Source organism: Dromiciops gliroides, chromosome 5 (assembly GCF_019393635.1).
Source record: "Dromiciops gliroides isolate mDroGli1 chromosome 5, mDroGli1.pri, whole genome shotgun sequence".
Classification (NCBI taxonomy): Eukaryota; Metazoa; Chordata; class Mammalia; order Microbiotheria; family Microbiotheriidae; genus Dromiciops; species Dromiciops gliroides.
In genome coordinates this window covers 199716977-199734081 of record NC_057865.1, presented here as the reverse complement: position 1 = coordinate 199734081, position 17105 = coordinate 199716977, and the positions used below count along the sequence as shown (strand labels likewise).

Genomic DNA, 17105 nt, shown 5'->3' with positions numbered 1-17105 from the left:
CACATTTATGGCCAGGAACAGGATTTGGAGATTTGGCTTCAGAGGCAGGAAGACCTGGATTTTCAAGTGCTGCCAACTGTGATATATATTGGCCGTGTGACCTTGGGCAAGTCATTTAAACTCTCTCTCAGTGACCAAACTAAAAGGTACAGAAAAGTGACTGATCTGAATTGGTAGAAGCAGTGTGAATACTGGAAGTTCTCTACACCAGTTAAATCACAGGCATTGTGCTAGGTGCTAAGGATACAAATATAAAAAAAAGTGAAACAATTCTTAATCTAAAAAAGCATATATAAAAATATTTCTATATAAAGAGATAAATGGATACTGTTGCTATTGAAATTAAGGCAAACTGAGGCAACAAAATTCCAAGCATATTCAATTTATTGGTAAGGCTAGCAGATACCAGTAAAAGGAGTTTTTAGCTCTTCAGCAAGCCAAAAGACTTCGAATGAAGGCTGACGGATCATTTTTATAGACAAAAGGAGGAGCATCCAAAAAAAAATAGAAGATAGCATCTTAGATGGAGAAAACAATATGATTTGTTACAAAACCTGAAATATTATAGGAATGGGGGGACAATGTGATTGCATGGAAATTGGGAAGGCAGAGCAAGCAATCCCTCCTTCCATCTTGTTACTAGGAAATTCTGATTGGTTTCGTCCATTGGCAAGAATAGGTTTCTTTTAATTAAGGTGATTTATAGGGAAACTCAACTTTTAAACTTAGACTGAATTTCTGAACTTACTCAAAGACAAAGAAACATGCCTCAGGCAGTTATACAAAATGTTAGAGGTGATACAGTGAGGAATCAATTACAAAAATAGAGACAATATCAATTTGATTTTCTCAATAGACAGAGATAGAGATTCCATGTTTGTAAAGCACTTTTGGGTCATGAAGAGTCAGATATGACTAAAATGACTGAACCACAACACCAACCAAATATCCTCACAGAAGCCCTGTGACATGGACAGGAGAAATTTTATCAACATTATTCAACAATGAAGATGTTTTATTATCCCTTTGTTATAGATGAGGAAACAGAGTCTCTGAGAAATGTTTGAGGTAGGATTTGAACCCATGGCTTTCCATGCCAAGTGTATCATTTTGTCTAATATTCTATTCTTCTGTCAAGTCTTCTAGTTTCTTCCTATACAATATCTCTTACATGCATCCCTTCTTTAATTGTTATTGCTGCAACCATATTCCAAGCCCCCTACTTACCAACACTATTGCAAAAAAAACCCTCCTAACTGGTCTTCCTGCCTCTTCTTCATCCTTTATATCATTCCTTATGCACATATCAGGCTAGGTAACTCTGCTCAAAATCTTTGTTTTTGTTTTTGTTTTTTTGCGGGGCAGTGGGGGTTAAGTGACTTGCCCAAGGTCACACAGCTAGTAAGTGTCAAGTGTCTGAGGCCGGATTTGAACTCAGGAACTCCTGAATCCAGGGCTGGTGCTTTATCCACTGCACCACCTAGCCGCCCCCTCAAAATCTTTAATTGACCTGTTATTAGCAACTGCATCAAATTCAAACTCCTTTGCCTGGCATTCAAGACCTTCTGCTATCCGGCACCACCCTGTTTTATGTTATAGTAAATCCCTCTGTGTGCTGTGCTGCAAAACCAGACTATCTGTCTTCTACTGTACATATCTTAGTCTATTCTGCTCTCTGACCTTTGTTGTCCTTTCTACCTGGAACTCCATGCTCATGTTCACCTCCACTACTGCCTACTGAAATACTACCCATCTTTCAAGATTTGGCTCAAATACCATTTCCTCCGTGAAGCCTTTCCTGATCCTCCCAAACATTAACATCCATTTACCCATTAGACATCACTTAGTTTTTACTTATCCCTTCCTTCCCGCACCATTAGATGATAAACTGCATGAGGACAGAAACCAGATCTTATCTATGTTTGGTATCTCCTTTAACACCTAGACAACACTCTTCAGGTGGTGGATGCTTTATATATATATATATATATATATATATATATCTTGAATGAATTTTCTCCATCATTCTTTTAAATAAAACATCACTAGGTGGTGCAGTAGATAAAGCCTTGGATACAGGAGGACCTGAGTTCAAATCCAGCCTCAGACACTTGACACTTATTAGCTGTGTGACCCTGGGCAAGGAACTTAACTCTCATTTCCCTGCCCAAAAACTCCCATTCCCCCCCAAAACAAAAACAAACCAAAAAACCCCATATCACAAGCTTTTTCTATCTCTCATCCCTTTACCGTTATTGCTGCCTAGATTGAAATACTATATCCATATCTTGTAGCTCTAGACTAGGACTCTGTGACAGGAGCAGTCAGTCACTAGCATTTATTTGGTACCTACTATATACCAGGCACTATGCTGAGCTCTGAAATCATCTCATTTGGAAGCATAGTATCAGAGCCAGAAGAGATTTAGAAACATCCTATACCATTTGAGCTAGAAACTGCCTTTGAGATCTACATTTGCCAAACTGTCCTATGGAATCCTTTTGTCCTGTGCAATGTCAATAGGAGGTCCCATGATTGTAGGGATTGGAGCTGGGAGGGACCTTAGAGATCATCTAGTTTGTATTTTATGAATGAAGAAACAAGGCCCAGAGAAGGGATGGGATTTGCCCAGGATCACAGAGCATCTGTGCTAGCAGAACCATTGCAAGTGCTATATCTCTATTCAAATGCTAGTCCTCAGTTCTCTTTCCTCTACATGCTGCCTTCACTTAATACACGTTATATCTTCTTGGCTAAATTTCATATATATATATATATAAAATGCTTATTACATGTGATCTTTGGAGTGGTATGAAAATCAGTTGACTTTCTTGTATTTTCCCCCAAACTCTCCCTTCCCACTTTGTCCTGGAGTTATTCTCTCTTCCCAAATCCCTCAGACCAGTTCTTATATGTCACTCCCCAAAGTGTTCTGTCGCCAAATTTGTTTTCTCAGAAAGGTAAAGTTATTTGTCTAGGCTCCCACAATTAGTGGCACAGCTAGGATTAGAACCCAGTTCACCTTATTCCTGGTCCATTGCTTTCCACTCCACTATCCCAGCCTCTGCTATCATGCCCAGTCCATCAGGGCTGCTAGAGGTTCAGAGATGGGTGGAAGGGAGAACCTTGAGTAGGAGGTCCTCCATAGGTATTTCAACCAAAATGTCCCACACTCTTGGCCTGTCACCCCTACTCCCCCTCCTTGGGAAATTCCAGATCTGTGTCTTATAAAGGCAAAGAGCCAGGGAACAGGAGGGAGAGGTACCAAGGAGAGAGTAGAATCAGGGTATTACTATGTCTGAGATGAGATTCATGGGAAGATTTACATAAGCCCATTATGCTAAAATGATCAGCCCAGGAAACCCAGACAATTTGACATACTGGGGGGCATCGAGGAACTATAAAAGGCTTAACAGAGTGCCAGAAGGGAGCTTTTGGAGGAGTAGCTATAGCGTAGACAACGTTTGTTTGCCTGAGAGTCATTTGCGTTTAGAGCCTGCCTTGCCCATGCAGGGTCCATAGGACTCAGCTGTCATTAATGTCTAATGTCTCCTACAGAGTTCTTCCTGACTGTCTTTAGCTCAGCAGTTTCACAGATCTTTGCCTAACTCTGATTTTATCTCATTTCTCTAATAAGTATCCAGAAAACAGAATACGGGGGACAGGGTTGAATAAGAGAAGGCAAGTCTCCAGAGGTGAGAAAAGGCAGATTGGAGATGCAAGGATGGGGGGAGCATATCTCTTGACTTATTCCAAGCCCCATGTATCATCAGTAATTACTGCTTAGTCACTCCTCCCTAAACAGCTGTCTTCAGCTAACACCAGAGGTGAGGGAGCCCCAGAACAAGGTTCTATTTCTCTAATGTGCCTCTTCATGTTAATTAGTAGGCTTCATTTTGATGGCTTGGGTCATGGAGCCCACATTGATTAGGCTGGATAGGATATTGATGCTGGGTAGGGGTAGGGATGGAGTGAGATTGACTGTCAAGACCTCCTAGCATGTATAGCTACTGTGTCCGTGGGTCAGATGTGAGGTACATTAGGCCTGGAGGAAGGGTCAGAACTCATGTTTAAAGGTTTCTTCTGCAACTTAGATGAGTGTTTTCAAACCCAAATCATACTTTGCCATACAATTTCTAAATTCTCGACTGAAGACTGCTCCATATTCCACAGCCTCAGTGAAGTGAATAACTTTCAGTGACTCAGAGAGCAGAAAGAAGGAACAGGGGAGGAAAAGGCAGCCAGATGTAGGTGGGCCCAAGATACAAGTGCAAGAAGGAGAAGGAGAAGGAGAAAGGGAAGCCAAGATTTTAAAAAATTGTATAGGTTCTAAAAAAGTAATTATCTTTGGTAATAAAAGACTTGCTGACCAGCAACAATGTGTTCCAAAATGACAATTAGAAAGCAAGAATAATTTTTAAAACTCTATATGGAATAACTGAAGTCTTGCCCACACCAAACCAAACCTAAAAAAAATGATGTTTAATGTCATAGTCCATGTGTCCCGGGGTGAGGAAGCTAATTAGGTCCCAGAAAAGGAGAAACAAGAAGTAGGCATGGGGGGCAGCTAGGTGGTGCAGTGGATAAAGCACCAGCCCTGGATTCAGGAGTACCTGAGTTCAAATCCGGCCTCAGACACTTGACACTTACTAGCTGTGTGACCCTGGGCAAGTCACTTAACCCCTATTGCCCCACCAAAAAAAAAAAAGTAGGCATGGGGGAGGGAGACAAGAAAACCCCAGCTAAGACAGAGGTCACAGGGGATTTGGAATGTTCAGATATGGCTTGATAGCTAGAGAAACCTACAGAAGAGAGGTCTGTTCTAAATCTTAGGCTTGACACAAAGAGGGAGACAGAGGTTCTCTCTGGACCCTTCACAGACTAGGTAACTGAGCAAGACTGTAAAATCTCCCTTGTTGGATAGCTTCTAATTAAAGGATGGGTGACCATTCTCCTTAGCAGGAGAAACTGCATAAAAGCTGTCATCAGAGAACTGTATGATAGGGAAAGAAGACAGGCCTGTGGCATAGTAAGAGTAATGAGGGTTAACCACTGGACACATGGCATACTTCATCGGTATCCATTCAGTGTCAGAAGAACAAAAAGAAGACTCCCAACACATTGATAGATACCCCCTTTCCAGATTTATGGGAGGACATGGACAAGAGTCACCCAAGATGGCCAGGAACAAACAGATTGCTATTGACATCACTGGACAGAGTATTGACATCAGTGAGATCACAGATCCAATGGAGTTGGAGTGTCCATTCTTTTGAGAGAGTTTAGGGTTCCTCCAGATATGGAGGTAGAGGAATGAATAAGATGAGTCAAAGAAGATTCTTTCCCTCTCCCCCAGATCCCAACTGCCTATAACCACAGTTCTGCAACTCTTACTCATGTGCCAAGGAGTAAGGTTCCTTCTGTTCTCCTTTCATCCATTGCCTTTCCCTTGATCCGTTACTCCATTGTGATGACCACCATTTTACCCTTAAGTGAGTATAAAAACTTGCTAAGACTGAATACTGACTCTGACCTCCTCAATGCCTGGGTCAGGATAATGGGAAGCATATGAGGTAGCATCATCTTTCAGATTTGGAATAGCAATACCTTCTAGCAGCCTATTATTAGCCCCATTCTGCATATTCCATAGAATCGGAGCTAGAAGAGATGAGGAAATTGGGGCAGAGAGGTTATTTGACTTGCCCAAGGTTTAGAAGAGAGTCTAGAACCCAGATTTCAAGCCCAGAACTTTTTTCACTATACCATGCCACCTCTCTGAATGCCCTGATGGAAGGCAACATTTTGTTGTTGTTGTTGTTATTCAGTCATGTCCAACTCTTCATGAAATGGTTAGTACAGCGGAAAAAGTATTAAACTTGAACTCAAAGAATTGGATTCTAATCCTGGCCTCTTACCAGTTGTTTGACCTTGGGTAAATCAGATCATTTTTCTGGCCTTTGTTTTCCCCATCTGGTAAAAAGGGAATAGTAACACCTGTCTTTTTTACCTGACATAATTTTTTCTATGATTAACCTATACTATACCAATAATTATTATTGGGCAGTTTGTGGGAGTAGAGCCAAGAAAAGTTCCACGGGAGAGATTCACACAGGAGCACAGATAACCTTGAGGAAAAGGGACCCTTGCCTTGCCATTTTATAGATAAGGCAATTCAGACCCTGAAAGGTTAACTTGGCTAAAGTTTCAGAGTGAGTTAATGGTGGAGGGGAAACTAGAATTCAGGCCAAATGCATCCTACTACATCATTCTAATCCCCATACGGCCTTCCTCAAATCCTAGACTTGTCACCCCAGCATGTCTCTAAACTTTATACCATGAACTTCCTTTTTTTCTCTCTCTCTCTCTTCCTTCCCATCAATGAGCTAACCAGGTGGTTAGGTTAAGTGAAGGAGAAGGGGAGTTCAAAATTATAATGAGGAATTTCACATTTTTATGTGTTCTTTGAGTGACAGATAGGCATTGCAAGTGGATAGCATGCTTCACTTGGAGTCCTGAAGACCTGAATTTGAATCCTGCCTCAGACACTAGCTGAGCAAGTCACTATAAGGCCCAGTTTCCTCAACTATAAAATGGGGATAATAATATCACCTACTTCCCAGGGTTTTTATGAGGAGCAAATAAAATAATATTTATAAAGTACTTTGCAAACCTTAAATTGTTATTGTTGCTATTATTAGTATTATGTGTGCCCATTGTGTGAGGAAGGAGGTGCATAAAACAAGTGAGGAAGCAGTAAGCGATACTCAGGGAATATGTGGGTAGCAGTTGGCTACAGATGAGACACAGAGTTTCACACATATAAGCAGGGTAAACCCAGGAGAGTTGCTCTGAGCAGACCCCAAACCAGCAGAGGGTTCTGGGGAAGAGAACTAGAACAGGACAGTTTGGCAGGAGATGGAAAGAAAGGAAGCTGCACATTTCTTTCTCTCTCTTTCCCAAATGGTGTTATATTTCATGATGCACCAGCCAACCCCCTCATGAGAATCAACAGGAAACCATCAGCACATTTAAATCTGGCCAGCAGGTCCACTGACAAAATTATTTTTATACACTGATTCTTTGTACCTTTTGTATTATTTATGGATTAATTCTTTCTTTGTGAATAAATTCTTAGCAAGCTCACTTGGATCCTGGAATGTGTAGTAGGCAAATACAGAAGAACAGTTAGTGCTGAGTAAGATGCATTGGATTATGATAGTAATGTAAGAACGAGCACAACCTTGGGCTTCAGGCAAACAGGGGTTTGAGGGAGAGGATTCATCCAATATTTTGGGATGGTCAGTGTGGTCCTAGAATCAATGTTTTCACAGAAGAGACTTTGCAGAATATAATTATAGAACTCAGAGCTGCAAAGGACCTTAGCAGTCATTCAATCCAACTGATAACCAATAGGAAACTCCACTATAACTACTGAACAAATCTACATTCAGCCTCTGCTTGGAGACTTTTAAAGAGGGAGAACCCACCAAGTCTCAGGGCAGCACATTCCACTTTGGGAGAGCTCCCATTATTAGGAAGTATTTCCTGACATCAAGCCTAGATTTATCCCTTCCCAACTTTCACCCATTTCTTTTGGTTCTGCTCTCTTGGTCCAAACAGGACAAATCTAATACTTCCTCTATGTGACAGCCCTTCAAACGCTGGAATATATCTATCATGTACCCCCGAATTTTCTTGAAGCTAAACATCCCTGATTGCTTCCATCGATTCTCCTACAGCATGGACTTGATTCTCTTGACTGTCCTAGTTGTCCTTTCCTCTATGCGTGCCAGCTTATCAATGTCATTAAGCTAGGCGCCCAGAAATGAACATAATATTCCAGAGGAGGTCTGATCAGGGCAGAGTACAGAGGAACTACACTCTCCCTTTTCCTGGAAGCTATGCCTCTCTTTAATGAAGTCCAAGATTGCATTAGCATTTTTGGCTGCCTCATCTCATTGCTGACTCATATTGAGCTTGCAGCCCACAGATACCTCCAGATCCATTGTCTAATCATGTCTCCCTCACCCTGTACTTTCAAAGCTAATTTTCAAATCTATGTAACACTTTACATTGATCCTATTTGTCTTTTAAGGGAGAAGTTATAGAGTATAGTAGAGGGCCAGTCACAAAACCAGAAAGTCCTGGGTCCAAGTCCCAGTTCAGACACATACTGGCTGTGCAACCCTGGACAAGTCAATTAACCTCTCAGTACTTGAGAGAAAAAAAACAAGTTTCAGAGAAGACACCAACTTGCATTTAGTAGGAGTTACTTCACTCATATACTAAAATCACAGGTCTAGTCCTTGTCCCTGCCACCTTAGGGTTCATAAGAGGCACCATGGGGGTTGTTTAGTTCAATGTCTTCACTCTACACAAGAGAAAAGTAAATTTCAGAGAAGTTCAGGGAATTGCTTAACTCACTAGCAGCTACAAGATCTAATATAGTTTTCAAAGCCCATGGTCTTTTATTCTCGGTGTTTAGAATAGAGAAGTAATAGCAGATGGAATTTGAATTCAGGTTCCCTTACTCCAAAACCATTGCTCTTTCTACCATACAAACTCTCATCCAATCCCCTTTTCCCTCCCTTTGATTTCACATATAAAGATACAGAAGTCCAGAATAAGGATAGTGACTTTTCCAAGGTTACACAGTGACAGAAACAGGACTGGAACAAAAGTCTTCTAACCCTCACTCCAGTGCCCCTTCTTCACAGTACTTCATAGTACTACTTTAACTTCTTAACAAAATTTCAGAATTCTTAATTTAAACATAAAATTTACACTTCCATACAAACAGCAGAACACAAAAAAGATCTCTGTGAAACTGCATTCACAATTTCCATTTATTTCATTCCATTTATTTTCTTTAAAAAGAGTGTCATAAATTCTCCATATTACTTTCAAAACTGTTGTGCTTTTCTGTGCTTCCTTCTGAAATTCTTTCTATTCTCTTCTGTGTATTTTAAAAATATTAAAATGGGCCTTTTGGGGGCATCCCTATTGCTAACCCCTGCTCTTCTACTCCTCCTCTCCCAGTTAAAAACTGAGAGAGGAAAGCTTTGAATAAATAAACATAGTCAAGCAAAATTAATCCACACATTGACCATGTCCAAAAAAAATGTAGATTTCTGCACCTTATGTCTATTAGAAATGTGGTTGGTCATAGTTCTTAAGTTGTTCAAAGCTATTTTCCCTTGCAGTGTTGTCTTTATATATTTGATTCTCCTGTTTCTGCTTACTTTACTCTGCATCAGTTCATAACATCCAAGATTCTCTGAAATTGTGTTTTCCATTATTTCTTATGACAATGATATTCTGTCACTCATATACCACAATCTGTTCAGCCATTCCACAATTATCTAAGGGGAAATCTAAGATACACCTTTAGATTGTATTTCTCCTTTTTCTTGTCTTCTTTTCTCTCTCTCCTGTCCTGTCCTCTGTTCTATTCTGTTCTGTTCTCTCCATTCTTCTCTTTTCCCTTTAAATTCTTTCCAGGACCTGGATTTGCTTGTGACTATTCCCTCCCAGTATTATCCTCCTTTTAAACTGCTTCCCTCCATTACCTGTTGAGTTTGATGTGCTGCTACACTAAACTGTGTATTCAACTCTCCTTCGAGAGATGAGCAAGGTTTATCTGACACCCACTCCTCCCTCCATGTCTATATATTCTTCTTTTCACATACCCCAATCATGAGAAATAGTATTCCCTTCTTTATCTTGTATATACCAGTGTGTTCCTTTTTACTGAACGAACCTATCCCTAGGGGCTTTGATTATCTTATCTAATTCCCTCAATACACTTTGAAGTCATAAGATTCTGAAAGGGATACTTGTTACTTCTCTCTCCATTAGAATTTATCACTACATAGCACATACTCCTTCCAATTGCCCTTCTAGTTTTCTCTAGACTCTTGTGTTTATATTTCAAAATTCCTACTTAGATCTAGTCTTTTCATCAGAAATATTTGAAAGTCTTCATTTCCATTAAAGGTCCACCCTGACCCCCTTGGGATTATACTTAGTTTTGCATGGTAAGATATTCTAAGTTGTAAGTCTATGTCTTTTGGAATATGACATTCTAAGATTTCCTCTCATTTATTGTAAACATTTCCAAGTCTTATGTGATTGCTGTAGTTCCTTGGTAGTTGAATTGTTTTTTTTTCTTGATACTAAGAGTGTTTTTGTTTTCTCTGATGTGGGACCAATGGATTTTTGCTTTGACATTTCTGGGACTTTTCCTTTTGCAGTTCCTTTCAGGACGTGATCAGTGGACTCTTTCTATCTTTACTTTGCCCTCTGAGTCTAATAGATCTGGGCAATTTTCATTTAATATTTCTTGAATATAGTAGCCAAGTTTTTTTTTAAAATGAGTTTTCATGGAATCAGAAGATTCTTATATTATGTCTCCTTGACCTGTTTTCCACATCTGTTGTTTTTATATGTTATCTCTCTTTTTTCTGTATTTTTTTCAATCTTTTGATTTTGTTCTAACATTACTTGTTATCTCATGTAGCCATTGATATCTCTGTGGTTCAGTCTAGTTTTCAGAGTTTTGAGTAAGAATGAACAGTTTCGGGGCAGCTAGGTGACACAGTAGATAACTCACTGGCCCTGGATTCAGGAGGACCTGAGTTTAAATCCGGTCTCAGACACTTGACTCTTACTAGCTGTGTGACCCTGGGCAAATCACTTAACTCCCATTGCCACACAAAAACAAACAAAACCCAAAGAATTAACAGCTTCTCTTCTAAGTTACTTATTCAACTTCCTATCCTTTCTTCCAGAGATTTTATTTCATTTTTGTCTTTTGCTTCATTTCTTCTAAGAATTCAAGTCATCCTTGTAGAAAATATTTTTTTCTTCTGCTTGCAGTTGTTATAGCATTTCTCATTCCTACTAGAGAATCTCTAGTTTTTAAAATAATTCTTTATACTAGTTGGTGGGTTTTTTTTTCTCATCTCTCCAACTTTAGTTCCTGAACTTGGGCCTTGTGCTAAGGCCAGGTTCTGTATCCTGCTCCTGCTTGGTGGGGTCTCACGATTGCTTGGTCTCACCTTGAATTCTCTGGGCTCTTACACTTCCCTTTACCTCCCAGGATTAGGACTCCCTGGATCTTCAGGTTCAGAATGCTGGATCTTCAAGGCCCTCTCTGGGATCTCAGAAGTGTTAGCAACCCTGACCTTCAGCTTTCCTGGTCTGAATGCCGTGGTGACATTGTGTCATTCCAGTCACTGTCTTCTGCCACTCTCCCAGGTCTTTTGAGGTCCCCAACTCTGGGTCTTTCTGACCACCCTGGACCTTTTTCAGGGGAGCCCTCCATTCTTCTTGCCTCTAGACAGAGCCTTTCAAGTTACATGTGACCCATCTCTTGTCACAGGGGTGCACACTTTGCTAGAGGGGCTTCCATTTCTATTGCTGTTGGACTTCTGGCTGACCTCTTAAGCAGTTCTGGTATAGAAGAAGTTGACTTAGTGTAGTTTCTCATAGGGTTTCTGGATTTTTATTTGGCCTGGTGCAAACTTCAGGACTTTGCTGGAGTAGGCATATGAGAGTTGGGCAGTCTGCCTTCCCTTCAGGCAATTATCTTGGCAAGAAGGCTTCTCCCTAACTTCTTCTGCTAAAATACTAAAAAAATATTTAAGCCCTCTTATTCCCCACATCCCCACAACCCTCACAGTGAGTCAAAATCTGGAATTATTTTTATGCCAAGAGCTTTTCCTATCTTCATTCCTCCCCAACCCAGGCACACACACCGTACAATTAGGGAAACAGGAGCCAAAGATAACAATCTGGGAGCATCTCTTCATGCCCGGGCCCTTCATGAATCTTATATTTGAGTGGGTGGGTATGTATTTAACTCAACCTCCTTATTTTTAAATGAGGAAACTGAGCCCCAAATAGGTTAAGTAATAGAACCAACACTTCAAGTTCTAAATCTGGTGCTCTTGACATTATGCCACATTGCCTTCTTTGGGTCCAACCCAAGATAACCTAGGAGCACATTCCCCTCTCAGTTCTTTCAAGATCCATCTAGATCTTGGACAGGCATATGCTCTGTGCTCTCTTCACAGTGTAGGAACTTTGTGGCACAATGGAAAAGAGCACAGATTTGGAGTCAGATCTGGCTCTACAACTAATACTGGTGCGACTTTTTGGGCAAAGCACCATCCTGGGCCTCAGTTTCCTCACCTTTAAAATGAGGGAGTTGGATAAGATTGTCTCTAAGGTCCCTTCCAGCTCTGTATCTATGATCTTCTTACTTCACTAGAAGGTAATGATGCATTTGCCCAGTTGTCAAATGACCTGACTTTCTCATGCTTTTCCTATAGGGGCACAGGGCAACAATGGCCAGAGCCCCGGGGGAGATCTGCTCAGCTTGCTGTATGGAGGTCCTGGATTGCAATGAATTAAAGGACAGGAGATATTGGTGGGACTCTGCCCTAGGTTCCCAAGAAAGATGCAGGAAAGATTCCTCAAGGAAGATGGGCACATTGGTTGGCTCAACTTGGGGGCAATTAAATAAATATTTCTTTGGAGGAGTTGGCTTTGAGGTGGTGGGTGGGAGGGGCAGGGCACCTGAAACCACAGTGACAATCCCCAGAGACAGGGCCCCTTCTTGCCTCCCCTCCCCACCCTCCTCCCTCCCCGTGGAGGCCCTGGGTACCTGTTTATTCTTTAAGTCAAGGGACAGCTCGTAATCAGAGGCAGCAGGAGCATGGGAGCAGAGCACCTTGGCATGCTGCTGCCGGCCAGGGGAGGCTGTGTGGTGGAGGCTGGCCTTCGTTGCCAGCACGGAGGTCCCCCCTGCCCCTAGCAGCTCCTCCTCCTCCTGCAGCTCCTGGGCGCTGGGTCTGCTGGCCGAAGGGTCCTCTGTGCCACCCCCGGCGTGGGTGTAGGAGTCGTCACTGTAAACAAAATGCAATGGTGCTCGGTTGGGGGAGTGGGTTAGGGGTGGGTGTGTACAGATGGAGTGCTTGGGCCCTTGTCCCCCACCCAGGCTGGAACTCTTTATCTGGTAGGAGGAACCTGAGGTCCAGAGAGGGCAAGTGATTTTCCCCAAGTTCACACGTCACCTCTGAAGATGGGAGGTGTCACATCGGGGAAGGTTGCCTTGGTCACACAACTTTAAGGGCAATCCGGCCTTAGAACCTACACTTTGGGTGCTGTTCCCAATGGGGTAGAAGGAAATCATAGTGGTCAGAGCCCTGGACAATCTAATAGTCTGACATCCTCAGGATTTACCTTTCCTGAGGTCTAGAAGTCGTTCTACCCAGAATGGTCCAAGCTCTCTAGGACACTGAGACTGAGGATGGAGGGAGGAGGAGGAAGTCAGAGAGATGAACTTGACCTTCAGCGACCTTGGGAGAATGAGTGTGGGACTCAGGAAGGGAGGATCCTGAGAGTCAGACTCAACATGAAGAGGGCATGAGCCAGACTATACAGAGAGGTTGATGAACTCATTTTAACATTGAAGAAATTGGCACAATGTGCTGGGCATTTTTCCATTGGCTTTAAACCCTGAAAACTCTTCCTGGTCTCAGAGGGATTTGCCCAGATTATTATGTGGTTCTCTCTTGGACAAGAACTTTCTGTCTCCCTCGATTGGGCCTATTCAAGTCACATTTAAATGATACGATTTAGAGCTAGAAGGAAATTTAAAGGTCATCTAAATTTAAAAACTGAAATCCATAGAGGTTAAGTTATTTATTTTTCAAAGTAACACTGATTGTAAGTTGCAGAGATGAGATTCAAACCCATACCTGTTGGCTCCAAATCCATTGCCATTTTCATGTATTGCCTAGGGAAGAAATGCCCAGGTCCATATTATCTTCCTGGTTCTTTCCATTTCTTTTGGGGTAAGGTGGCTGGGCCAATGGTATATAAAGTAGCCCGTGGGGAAGTGGGCAGGTCCTATATGAGTTTGGACTACAGGACTAAAACCTACCAGTATTTCCTCATAACATGTTAGACCCACCCTTCCTCCTTCCCTCCTATAACAGAGATTATTAGTTTTCCTTAAAAGGAAACAAAGCTATCCTGAGACCTGATTGGTTCCTTTATTCCCTGATGAAACTTACTGGTTGCCTAAATGCATTAAAAGGCCCACCCACAGTCAGTTGAGGCTTCCCTGACATGGGGAATTTCTGAAGACCATGCAAGTTACCATGCCTCCTACCATATCCTGCCTGTCTTCCATATGGAGATGATAAGTGGGGTAAGGGGAAGTCTCATCCTAAGGGCCTTTGTATCTTTGTATATCCTTTGCTGTAAGGCAAAGTAATTCTCCTTTTGTTAATTGTTCAGTGACCTGTTCACAATTACCTTATTTTGTCCCAACCTCAAACCTGAACCACAAGAGTGTTAGAAATAGGGAGACCTGCGATAGGTACAATAAATGCTTAGGGAAGTGGGGGTTGGGTAAGGAGTTGTAGGGTGTAATTATACTCACACATAAGCCTATAAGCACTTAAGCACAGTGTTGGTGATTTGTCTGAATGGGAATTTTCTGGTATGAACCGACCATTGGATCAAAGTATATCTGTTCTTTGTCTGCTCAACTTCTTCCCCACTTGCCCTGAAGCCACCACTTGGATGGGCCAATGACCTCCCCTTCTTGCTCTGAGATACCACTGAGGAATGTGGAAACCTTCTGTGATGTCTCTAGCAGGAGGAACTCTCAAACATGCCACTGCATTTTGTCTGAACCTTTTCTATTCACTGAACTATTTTTTATTATATTACATATTATTTGTATGTAACTAGAATTCAAGGTTTCTCTGTCTTACTTCCCTACTAGGCCTTGGGAGCAGGGAACATGTCTTACTTCATCTTTGCATGTAATATGCACAGAGTGGGAGCTCCAGATATATGACCAAGGCAGAAACCAATGGTTTCTGTTAACCGTCACCTCTCTCTTTTATGGACTGTCTTCATTTCCCCCTCTCTCCAATCTTGACCCTATAGTGAGCCAATTCAGCTCTACACTGTCCTCTGCTCTTTATCTTTTTGCCCCTACTGGCAATTATCTCTTGTCAAATTTCAGCCCTGGCTTACTCTCCTTGTGTGCTTCTTCCATTCCTACTCCTCTGTTGATGAATGGAACCTGCGGAAGTCACACAACATGTATTCATGCTAACTTCAACAGCAAGGCCATCTTTTTTATTTCTCCCTCCCTAATTGATTCCCTATTTCACTTCCAAAGAACCTTTGCCAAACTTTCTTCTCTCAGTTTGACATCTTCCCTAGTCCACCTCTTTCTTGGCTTAGGACTTTGCCTCTGACTTTATTGAGAAAATTGAAGTCATTTGACGTGAGCTCTCTTTTTCTTCATCTCAAAGCCCTTTATCCTTTCCCCCAGTCTTTGATAATAATGTGGGCTTCTCTTCACCAGGGCAAACCCTTCCCTGCATGTGCCCTTGATCTGATTTCTTCCTATCTTCTCCAGAAAACTGAAGCCTCAATCATTCTCTCTCTCTCTCTCTCTCTCTCTCTCTCTCTCTCTCTCTCTTTCTCTCTCTTTCTCTCTCTCTCTCTCTCTCTCTGTATGTGGGTCTCTGTCTCTTTCTGTCTCTGTCTTTCCATCTCTGTTTCTGTCTCTCTGTCTCTTTCAGTGTGTCTCTCTTTGTCTCTTTCTGTCTCTGTCTCTCTGTCTCTGTCTTTCTCTGTGTGTCTCTGTGTGTCTCTGTGTCTCTATCTCTGTCTCTCTGTCTGTCTCTGTGTCTCTTTATCTCTGTCTCTGTCTCTCTCTGTGTCTCTGTCTCTGTCTCTGTCTCCCTACTGGTTCCTTCCCTACTTCCTTCCAACATAACCAAGTGTTTCTCATCCTTAAGGAACTTTCAGTATACTCTACCATCCCTTTACCTATCATTCTATACATTTCCTCCCTTTCTCAAATTCCTGGGGAAAGCTCTCTATACTATCTGCCTCTACTTCCTCTCCTCTCACTCACTCCTTTGCAATCTGGCTTCCCATCTCTTCACTTGACTAAACTTACTTTGTCCAGATTCCCACTTCATCACTTGGCTGAACTTGTTCTCTCCAGAGTTTCCTGTGATCTCATTTGCCAAATTGGATTGTCTTTTTTAGTTCTCTTCCTTCTCTACCCATTTGCTGCATTTGATATAGTTGACTGCTCTCTCTTTTCATGGATACTTGCTCCTCTCTCAACTTTCCTTATGCTTCTCTCCCTTGATTTTCCTTTCATCTGACTGACTCTTCTCAGTCTTATTTGCTGGGTTATCACTGAGAGAGATCACATGCCTTCACTCTGAACCTTCCTCAAGACTCTGTCCTAGGTTCTAGGTTCCAGGTTCTCTCTTCACTATCTCTCTCTCAATGACATTACCAGTTCTAATAGATTAAATTATCATCTTTATGTCAATGATTCTAATATCTTCACATCCTGCCTCAGCCTTTCCCCTGAACTTCAGTCCCTCATTATTATTATTATTATTATTATTTATTAGAAATTGGAAGCTATACATCTCAAACTAATAGGAATGAAAGAAGCACATGATGAGAATAAGCCAGGACTTAAGATTTGTCAAGGGATGATTACCAATAGAACAAGGGGTAATTTAGACATCACAATATGTCCAAAACAGGACTAAGTTTCTTTTTTCCCAAAAATATTCATCTTCTTAACTTCCCTATTTCTATGAGAGGCACCAATATTTTTCCAGTCTCCCAGATTCATTACCTTGGCATTATCCTAATCTCATTTTTTTCACCCCACATATACAATCTAGTTGACAAATCTTGCCATTTCATAACATCTCTTGCATCCAACTTCTCTCTATTCACACAGTTACACTCTTAGCTCAGGCCCCCATCACCTCTCACCTAGATTATTTCTAAGTCTCCCTTATTCTTCTCTCCAAAATTCTGTTCACTGATAATAATATCCCTTTCCCTAAATGTAGATTTGACCATGTCACTCATCTTTTCAATCAACTTTAGTAACTTCCTTTTGCTTTAGTTGGGATAAAATATAAACCATTCTAATTAGCTTTTTAACCCCTTCACAACCTTTCACCAACCTATATTTCCAGGTTCATTTTATATTGCTTTCCTTTCCATATTTTGTAATACTCCCAAAC

At 41.5% G+C, this 17105-nt stretch overlaps 1 protein-coding gene across 4 annotated transcripts in view; it reads right to left on the bottom strand.

Moving 5' to 3' along the window:
• The window catches only part of IQSEC3 (IQ motif and Sec7 domain ArfGEF 3), a 167757-nt gene that overhangs the window by 69819 nt on the left and 80833 nt on the right, over nt 1–17105 (bottom strand). For all 4 annotated transcript variants that reach the window (XM_043966971.1, XM_043966974.1, XM_043966976.1 and 1 more), the window contains exon 3: nt 12671–12911. In XM_043966971.1, coding sequence (XP_043822906.1) covers nt 12671–12911 — 241 coding nt within the window. The remainder of the gene's footprint in view (nt 1–12670; nt 12912–17105) is intronic.